The 9672-nt window shown below is 64.4% G+C and overlaps 3 protein-coding genes across 3 annotated transcripts in view; all 3 read left to right on the top strand.

Annotated features, from left to right (window-relative positions):
* EMIHUDRAFT_97379 (hypothetical protein) overlaps positions 1 to 390 on the top strand; it is a gene marked incomplete at both ends in the record, with an annotated part of 2617 nt that extends 2227 nt beyond the window's left edge. Inside the window, 2 exons of the mRNA XM_005793487.1 lie at positions 172 to 269; positions 343 to 390. Of these exons, the coding sequence (XP_005793544.1) occupies positions 172 to 269; positions 343 to 390 (146 nt within the window). The remainder of the gene's footprint in view (positions 1 to 171; positions 270 to 342) is intronic.
* Positions 391 to 2276: 1886 nt separating this feature from the next.
* EMIHUDRAFT_462020 (hypothetical protein) lies at positions 2277 to 4598 on the top strand. Its single transcript, XM_005793486.1, has 2 exons — positions 2277 to 3275; positions 3873 to 4598. The coding sequence occupies exons 1-2, from the start codon at positions 2291 to 2293 to the stop codon at positions 4445 to 4447; spliced, it is 1560 nt and encodes a 519-aa protein (XP_005793543.1). The 5' UTR covers positions 2277 to 2290; the 3' UTR covers positions 4448 to 4598.
* A 2856-nt stretch (positions 4599 to 7454) lies between these two features.
* Positions 7455 to 9651, top strand: EMIHUDRAFT_97377 (hypothetical protein; the record flags this gene model as incomplete). Its single annotated transcript, XM_005793485.1, has 2 exons — positions 7455 to 8333; positions 8971 to 9651. Coding segments are annotated over 2 exons (1560 nt in total), but the record flags the coding sequence as incomplete, so codon positions are not given.
* Between the last annotated feature and the right edge of the window lie 21 nt (positions 9652 to 9672).

Genomic DNA, 9672 nt, shown 5'->3' with positions numbered 1-9672 from the left:
GACCTCGAGTGACTTAGGACGCTCGGCCATGTGCGCACGCGTAGGACCTCCAAGCCATCACCGTCAGCGTCACCCCGGGCAGCGAGGGGGCGAACCGCCGCGGAGCAGACCCTTTCCCTCTCAGTGCTGGAGCACGAGAGCCGGCCAGGCCCACCCCGCCGTCAGACGCAGGCTACTGGGCGGGATGGCGCGACGTGCGGGTGCAGGCGGCGGCCCTGCTCATCGCGCTGATACTCGCCCTGCTCGCCATTATCTTTGCCGTCTCAGGGGTGGCGGCGCCTCCTGGGGCCGCAAGCCGCCTCCCGACGGACACACCCTTGACGTCCTTCCTGCCCGCTCTAGGTGGCGCTCCTCGACGACGACGGGACACTGTGCGCTACGGCCTGGTAACGGGAGCCGCCCTACTGTGTAACACCATGCATGCACTGTTTTTCCACCACGTCGCGCGCTCTCTGCACTGGAGGAAGACTCGCCGGCGGCTTGAGGCGACGGAGTCGGCTTCGTTCTTCGATCTTTGTGTAGGTATGTTGTTGGCAACGCAAGACACAGAGCTCACACAAAATCACAGTGGGTGGAAAGCGAACGAGTTACTTAACAGGGGTCGATTAGGGCGGGCCACCCTGTCCAGAGGCGGAGGTGCCTTTCGTTTGCATACTTTTCCCTTGCCGCGGTAATGAAAAGAAATTAGTAAAAGAGCGCGAGGAGAAAGAAGTAGAAGAGGACTGACATCAGTGATGACGAAACAGAAGCTAGCGCAGACGAGGGCAGGGCAGACCCGGGGACGGCGGAGTCGGAGCAGACGGCATCGGCCGCCGAGGAAACGTTGGGAAGAGGCACGAGGAGGGCGGCGACCTCGACCGACTACGGAGGACCCGTCACCAGACGACGCAGGGCAGACGACGGGGAGGCGGAGCAGACGCGCAGGGCGAGACGAGGGAGGGAGCAGGATGTTGCTGAGATCAGCAGGAGGATGTACGACGAGATTAGGAGCAGCAGGGACCCGAGGGACCATGTGGAAGACGGCTAGTGCTAGTCCCCCATCGGGAGGACGACCCCGGCTAGTCGCCGACCACACCCACAAAGAACCCTGCACAAAGACCGCAGGGCGGGGACCTGTTCCTTTTTACCCATCTCCTAGTAGAGGTGTCCGTTTTATTTATTTATGACCGCGCAAGATATAAAGGGTGGCTAAGGGCTCTGCCCGCAAGGCGCCCGCGTCGCAGACGCGGTACCATTGACAAATCTGCAACATACCCCCACACGAACAAATAGCAAAATCCGAATACCGTGCACGAACTGCGTGATCTGGGCCGTGGACGGGGGCAAGCCTTCACCTGGTGCCAAGACATCGTAAAATTGAAGCCGCGACGTCCGCCAAATCCGTGCTTTCGGAGCAACTGAGGGAAAGCCGCTGATCGAGCCCAGCGTGCCCGCGGCCGCCTCCCGCGCAACACCGCCGCTGAGGACGACACGCTGCGGAATCGGATCGAGCCCATGGAGGAGAAGGGTGCAGTCGGCGAATCGGAGGAGGAGGAGGAGGGCGCAGTCGTCGACGTTGGCGTGTCTGACTCAGAGGAGGAGTTGGAGGTGCTCCAGCAACCTAACCTGATCCAGAAGCTCGCCGACGTTGTCAGGTTACGTGCGTCATGCGTGATCGAGCTTGAGAGAGGAGCTCAGCTAACGATTCAGCCGGCCACCCAGCGCCGCCGCCCACCGCCACCCACAAAGCGCCTGCTCTACTATCACCTGGCTGGCTGACGCTCGCCCCCCCCCGCTCCACTTTCCCCTGACCATGCCCGTGATAGCACCATCACTGTCGCCGTCCTGGTTTTGAACGTGGCAGCTAGACTCTAGGAACTCGGTAGTCGTGACCGCCCCCTGAGTGTGAGGTGAGGAGCAGGAGAGAGAGAGCTTTGTGGTGTTGGTGTACGCAATAACGGGACAGGGTGGTTGTTCTCTCCATCTCCCCTTCTAGCTCTTAGCATGAGCTGCGCCCTGTGTCCGACCCCTTTTGCGCAGCAACACCTTAAACTTTCAGGCCCTCCAAATTCGGGTCGGAGCGTAGCGGAGTGGGCCCCGAGTTTGAAAAAGGGCGACGGACGCTTGCGTCCTAGCCTCCAACAACGCCTCCCCGGCGCAGAGGGGCCCCCGGAGGGATGCACAACCGCTCCACGCCACGCTTGCGGCGGTCCTCTTCCCAGCTCTGCTGAGCCCACACGTTATTTATTTGAGTAAGAAATGACGTTGGTGAATTCTCCTGCTCTCGACATCATCACATCGATCAGTCGACATGAGCCTCCTCCTCGGCCTGCAGTTCTTCTCGCGACCTCGTCGTCTCCGCTGGCTGCGCGTCATTACCGGCTTCGCGTGGTGCTGCGGTGGCACCCGCTCGCTCCGCGCCGGCTCCGGCCCCTCTCCTCGCGAGCCACCCGCGGCGGCAGCAGAGGCGCGGCTGGCCGTCGGTCCAGTCAGCGTGTCGGACATGGGTGCTCTCGAACGCCAGCTCGGCTATCGGCCGTACCCGCTCGCCGTCGGCGCGCGCTGCGTCCACGGCCACCCGCAGGCGTTTGTGTGGGACCCGCTCGCGCGCTTTCACGGTGGCCGTGCGCGGCGGGCGCCGCTCGACTCGGGCCTCTTCCGGCTGTCGTGCCCGCTGCTCGTGCAGGCGGTGGACCGGTGGGAGGCAGAGGGCGCCGTGCGCCAGCTCCAGGCGGAGGTGGACGAGGGGAGGGTGAGCGAGTGCTCGAGAGCCGACCTCGAGGAGGCCAACCGAAGGCATGCCCTCGCGCGGCGCGCACTCGTCGGTAGCCGGCTCGAGGAGGCGCTGCAGCGGTCGCGTGAGGCGGACGCCGCCGCGCCGCCGCCGCCGCCGCCGCGCCGGAAGCGGACGGGCGCCGGCGCAAAGTCGGGCGCGCGGCCGCCGCGCGCCCTCTCGCGCGAAGAGCTTAGCGAGCTGGTGCTCAACAGCGGCGTCGCCGGCCAGAGCCCCTCGAAGCCCGAGGTGAAGTGCCTGCACGCGCAGCTCGCCGACCACCTGTGCCGCGACCACTCCAACCCTCTCGGCGAGGCGATCCTCTCGGGCGTCGCGGCGCGCGGCGTTGCGGTGCACGGCGACAGCCAATGCCACCAGCAGTGCGACTGCGGCGTGGCGCGCGAGGCAGCGACGTGGTGGTACACGCCCGTCAAAAACAAGCAAAAGCTGTTCACGCGGCTCGAGCGGAGGAAGCAGCGCCAGGTGGCGAGGCTGGAGGCGGCGGAGGAGGGCGGCGGCGGAGGTGAGGAGGAGGGGGGCAGTTTGAGTTAGTTCTGGCCAACCGAACGAAGAGAGGGCGCGTTTGTTCCTTTTCGTGCATGCACATACATGTCACATGCACATGTGCATGTGCATGTGCATGCACATGCACATGACTGCACATGCACATGCACATGTGCATGGACATGCATGTTGTTGTGCATGTGCATGTTCCCGAGATGTAGCGCCGGCAGCATGTGAGAGTTGTTGTGTTGTCAGCATGTGAGGCTGCTGGAGCAAAGAAAGAAAGAAAGAAAACAGACAACCCAAGGGAGGGATGGGAGGAGCACTTGGAGTAAAGAAAGAAAGAAAACAGGTGCTGCCACACAAGGGAGGGATGGGAGGACGGCACGCCGCCAGCCACCACACAGGGATGTTAAGGAGAGGAGTGTGGTGCTAGCCGTCGCCCACCCTAGGGAGTCTGCCTCTTCCTATCTCTCTTCGCAGTCTCTCGCCGCTTCTCGCTGCAACCTTCATGCCACTTGGAGTGCGGTCGGCAACGGCGTGAAATTCTCGATACCGCGTCCGGAAAACTCTCGGATGCGCGTCTTGCGCACCCTGCCCTTCCTGTCGCTTGCAGCGGCGATCCGCGTCCCACACGTCAACATGGGCCTCTTCGACGCGCTCACGAGCAAGGCCCCGCGCTACGGCCCGCCCGTCGTCATCGGCGAGGAGTCACTCATGTCTCAAAAGGCGCACGGAACGAGCGAAGTTCCCGTCCAGAAGGATTTGCGCTGGAACTGCGGCGCCGACCTCGCCGACCGGATCTGCAATTTCAACCGGCACTACGCGGAGAATGCCGGCTACTGGGAGCGCTCGACAACGTTCCTCAAGGAGGAGGAGGCCAACACCGAGGAGATCACGTTCTTCGACTCCAACAGCGGAGACCCGCTCTTCTACGGGCCCCGCGGCCGCACCTGGCAGAGCTTCGTCAAGGAGTCGCGCTCGCACGGCTGGCCCTCGTTCCGCGACGCCGAGGTCAACTGGGACTACGTGCGCGTGCTGCCCGACGGGGAGTGCGTCTCGACCGCGGGCACGCACCTCGGCCACAACCTGCCCGACGGCACTGGCAACCGCTACTGCATCAACCTTGTGAGCGTGGCCGGCCGCCCCGCCGACGGCCCCGTCGAGCGGCACATCGGCCCGAAGGCGTGAGAAAAGTCGGGTGAGCCGTGCGTCCGCGGCGCGCTGCAGATGCCTCAGGCGCCTCCGACAGTCGTGGCAGGCCGAGGCGCGCGGCGGCATGCTTAGCGCCAGCCTTTTTAGTTTAGTATGTTTTTGCTTTGCATTATAATAAAACATGGGCGCCCAGGGCGTCGCTTCCCGGCGGCCACGTCGTGCGACTTAAACCCTGTCCGGCCTGTGTGGACTTCCGTCATGCTTTCAACACCGTCGGCGTCCGGCGGTACCCCCCGTCTGCCGTCTCTCGCTTGTACCGCCACCCCCGACCACCCGAGGCGGGACAGTCGCCCCGCCAGTGCCCCGCCTCGGGCCGAGAGCCGGGAAGTCCCTCGGGATTGAGCGGCTCAGACGAGAGAGCGTGGGGTCCTCCGTTGTCTCGCCTTGTCTGCTTGTGGTCTCTCCGCGGGCTCCTTTTCTTTCTCCTCCGATGATGGGGTGAACACGAGTCACGACATGCTGCTGTGTACTCAGGAAGAACACAAACAATCCCAAGGAAGGGTGAGAACGGACGGAGAACGGACAGACAGCGACCTGGCACCTGGGCGAGCACATTGCTTTCCTCACACCGGGCTCGCCTGTAGAGTTTTGACCGCGCAAGATAAACGAGGGTGGTTAGGGCTCTCTCTGCCCGCTTAAAATCCCTGTGTGGTGGCGGCGTTCCGTCCTCCCATCCCTCCCTTGGGTTGTGTGTTTTCTTTCTTTTTTTTTGCCCGCAAGGCGCCCGCGTCGCCGACACGGTACCATTGACTAATCCCGGAATACACACCCACACGACCAAATAGCGAAAATCCGAATACCGTGCAAAAACACGGAATCTCAACATGGGCGATCCAGCGCTTCCTTCGATTGGACGGACGAAATGATCCTCGGCCTGCCATGCGCGCGCGCGCCTCGCCCGAGTGCAGCCACCTGCGGACCTGGCCAGCCTCTTCCTGGCTCGTGCCCAGCCTCTCCTTCCGCTGCCGCCGGCCTCGCAGTTCCGACTGCCATCACGCTGCAGAGCCTGCGTAGACGCCACAGACGCCAATTCTGCAGCCCACAGCCCTGGCAACTGAGGGCGAGGGCCAGCAGTATACGACGACGACGACATCTCACACCCCGCGCTGGCCAGCGCCATCAGCCCCTCACGGCCCGGCCCAACCTCCCTTCGCCTCGCCTCCAGTGCCTCCAATCAAGTCGCACCTCTCTTCTTCAGCGAATGCAGCGGCAGCACCACGTCAGAGGCCGGGCCGACTGGCGGACCTGCATGCCCAGCCATGCCCCCCACTCCCCACCCGCTTGGATCGATCAGCTGACAGCTCCACCAGCTCCCACCACCGCGTGTCGTGCCTCATGAAGCATGACGTAGAATAGACATAGAAAGCACATGAACCATCGAAAGGTCTGGTCTCCAAAAAGAGCTCTCGGCGGGCCGCGCGCGCCCGCGCCCCGCCCCTTTTGCGCAGCAACACCTTAAATTTCATGGCCCTCAAAAATCGGGTCGGATGTTGCGGAGATCAGCAGGAGGATGTACGACGAGATTAGGAGCAGCAGGGGACCCGAGGGACCATGTGGAAGACGGCTAGTGCTAGTCCCCCATCGCGCATCGGGAGGACGACCCCGGCTAGTCGCCGACCACACCCACAAAGAACCCTGCACAAAGACCGCAGGGCGGGGACCTGTTCCTTTTTACCCATCTCCTAGTAGAGGTGTCCGTTTTGTTTATTTATTTGGGTCGGAGGCGGAGCGCAGCGCCAGCGGAGTGGGCCCCGATTTTAAAACGGCGACGGACGCTAGCCTCCAACAACGCCTCCCCGGCGCAGAGGGGGGCCCCCGAGGGATGCTCAACCGCCCACGCCACGTCGCTCTAAAAGAAACAAAACGGACAACCCAAGGGAGGGATGGGGAGGACGGCACGCCGCCACCACACAGGGATTTTAAGGAGAGGTGTGTGATGCGCTAGCCGTCGCCCACCCTAGGGAGTCTGCCTCTTCCTATCTCTCTTCGCAGTCTCTCGCCGCTTCTCGCTGCAACCTTCATGCCACCTCGCGGTCGTCCCACTCTCGTCGTTCTCTCCCTTGTCACTTCTTCTTCTGTCGCGTCGCTCTCTTCTGCCTCGTCCTGCGACGCCGCCGCCGCCTGCCGGTCCCTTGTTCTCGCGGCTTCTTGCGCCTTTCGGCGCAGCTCCGCCCTCCTCGCTGCATATCTTGGCCCCTCGAGTCTATCGAGCTCTCCTCGCGCCACGTCGCTTGTCGAAGGAGCACTTGGAGCACTTGGAGTGCAGTTATCAGCCTCACATCCAGGGCCGGGGAGCTGAGGAGCGCACCCAGCGGGCCGGATGATCGGGATCGGGTTGCGGGCAAGAGAGCCCTAGCCCTGGGGGGTGCGCGTTCGCAGGGCCATAACACGGGTCTCCGAGGGATAGTACCGCGCTCCGGGTTTCCCCTAGCAGCAGAACGCACCCTCTACTCGGAGCTAGTGGACACGACACTAAGCTACTGATACGAGAATACGTACCGCCCCCACGCAACTACTCGAAGATAATACGAGAATACGCAGCTGCGAGGCACAACATGACGCCAAACACACGATTGCACGCACCGCACCGCACCCCGCACCCCGCGCCCGCCGCCCCCCCGGCCCCCGCCCCGCCCAGGTGGGAAGGATATGAGGAGATGGAACAGCCCGAGGGAGAAGCGAACGAAAATACGTATGGGAGGTTGCAGTCGTGCACCACGCTGCCCGGGGTTTCTCACTTTCCGGGACAGCCCCGCCCTTGTGAGGCAGGAAAGTGGTGGCTACCCCGCACGCACTGTTGGGCTATAACCCCCTGGCGGACCGCCCATCCCCCCTCCCCTTTTCCAACCTGGAGGAGCCGATGACCGTTGCCTTTGCCCTGGGTGCTCCCCCCCCCCCCCCCCTCACACACACACACACACCGCCGCCGCCGCGCGAGCGCCGCGCGGCGGCACACCCAGCTCAAAATAAAAAGAAAAAGGGAATGAGGAGACCAGCGGGGGAGACTCCCCGCCTATGCAACACCCCAGAGAGGGGCTGCCATCGCCGAAGGGCACCTAGGGGCGAGTTCTGGTCAAAAGCAGCCGAAAGAGGCAGCAAGAAGTACGAGCTGCGGGCGTGGGTTGGCGGCAAGCAAGGCTCCCTCGGCTATTTTGCCACCGCCGAGCAGGCGGCGCTCTTCTACGCCCGCAGGGAGGCGGGCAGGGACACTAGCGATCTCACCGCGCCGCCGCCGCCACCCGTGCCTTCCTCTCCCGCTGGCGCCGAGGCGATACGGCAGGCGGAGAGGGAGGCCCTGACCCTGGTCACCAGCAGCAACAACAGCACCGGCTACAAAGGCGTGAGCTTCTGCCCGAAGCGGGAAGGCAGCAAGAAGTACCTGCTGTCGGTGAAGGTTGGCGGCAAGCAAGTCAGCCTCGGCTCCTTCGCCACCGCTGAGCAGGCGGCGCTCTTCTACGCCCGCAGGGAGGCGGGCAGGGACACCAGCGATCTCACCGCGCCGCCGCCGCCGCCGCCGCCGCCGCCGCCGCCGCCGCCGCCCACCACCACCGCCGCTGGCGCAGAGGCGGTCCGGCAGGCGGGGAGGGAGGGCCTGACTCTAGTCACCAGCGGCAGCAGCAACAGCGGCTACAAAGGCGTGCTCTTCTACCCGAAGCAGCGACATACCAAGCAGTACAAGCTGCAGGTAACGACTGGAGGCAAGAAAGTCACCCTCGGCTACTTTGCCACCGCCGAGGAGGCGGCGCTGGCGCGCGCGCGGCACCTGTGGGACACGACCGTCCGCCTGCTCGAGCCGCAGCCGCAGCAAGCACCGCCGCAAGGCGCAGCAGGGCCGTCCGAGGCCACTACGAGGAGGAGGCCGGTGCGTCTCGTGGCGCCGGCGGCGAGGAGAGCGATGCGGACGAGGAGAGAGAGAGAGCGATCTCACCGCGCTATAGCATTATCGCGCACGTAGTAGCTTGGTACGAAGGTCGTACATATTCCTCGTGTGTGGCTGTGTGCCCTTCGGGTGCCCGGGCGCCTGGGCGCGTGATAGCGCTTATTATTCGTACTTTTTGCTAGATCAAAGTCGCAAAAAAAACTGGGGACGAGGTTGCTGTGCAGGTTGGCTCTGTGTGGTGGCGGCGTGCCGTTCTCCCATCCCTCCCTTTTGTCCGTTTTCTTTCTTTCTTTTCTGGAACAGCCAAAAAAAAGAAAGAAAGAAAACAGACAACCCAAACGAGGGATGGGGGAGGAGGACAGGGTCCCCACCTGCACGAGCAGGATTTTGGAAGGACGATCAGGGGGACAGGTGGGGCTCTCCTGCTCCTGACAAGGGACACAGCCAAACAACTCTAGCTGTCCGCGGCGCGTGTTTTTTCGTCAAAGAGCTGGGAGGGTTGGAGCTCACGCGTCCATGCTCACACCCGGCCCCGCCACGAATGAGCTCCCAGCAGCAAGCTACGCTCAGCTTCACGGCGTTGATTGAAGAACTCCGCCGCCGCAGCGCTCCTGACAAGCACGCCGCCATCGACGCTGTCGCCGTCGGAGCCGATCTCGCGGCTGTGCAGCGGCAGCTGGTGGACGTCGTCGGCCGCGACGTGGTCAACGCTGCGGTGCTGCACCTCGTTGGTGGCGCGCCGCAGCAGGGCTCTGCACCCGCGTCCGCCGCGCCAGCGGCAGTGGCAGGTGCCGCAGCAGGCGGTGCCGCCGGTGCTCCAGCGGTGCCAGAGGGCTCTGCGAGGCTGCCAGCGGGCATGTCGCAGGCGGACGTGGCGGCACTGAAGCGGGCGCTCTCGCACGCCGCCTCCTGCACCGCCGTCTCGGGCTGCCCCGACCCGGACTGCGCTCAGATGAAGGGGAAGCTCACCAAGCTCCGCGCCCACGCCGAGGCGTGCCGCACCGTGGGGTGTGTGCTCTGTCAGATCTGCCACTCCTCCGGCGCCATGCCGCCGCGGCACGAAGTCTGCCCGCCGTGCAGAGACCCCGCCTCAGCGACGGCCGGCGCCGAGTCTGCGCTCGCCAGCGGCGGTGGAGGCACCGCCGGCGATGGCGGCTCCACGAGTGCGGCAGCCGGCACGGGCGAGGCGAGCCGGCAGCGCGAGCAGCGGAGGGTGCTGCTGGCGCATGTCTTCAGCTGCATGCACCCGCAGTGCTCGTACCCGCAGTGCGCTCCCATGCGGCGCAAGCTCCACGCGCTGGTGAGAGCCGCCTCCACGACA

Source organism: Emiliania huxleyi (genome assembly GCF_000372725.1).
Source record: "Emiliania huxleyi CCMP1516 unplaced genomic scaffold EMIHUscaffold_10, whole genome shotgun sequence".
Taxonomy (NCBI): domain Eukaryota; phylum Haptophyta; order Isochrysidales; family Noelaerhabdaceae; genus Emiliania; species Emiliania huxleyi.
Note: the sequence above shows the minus strand (reverse complement) of the source record. Positions and strands in the feature narration are given on the sequence as shown.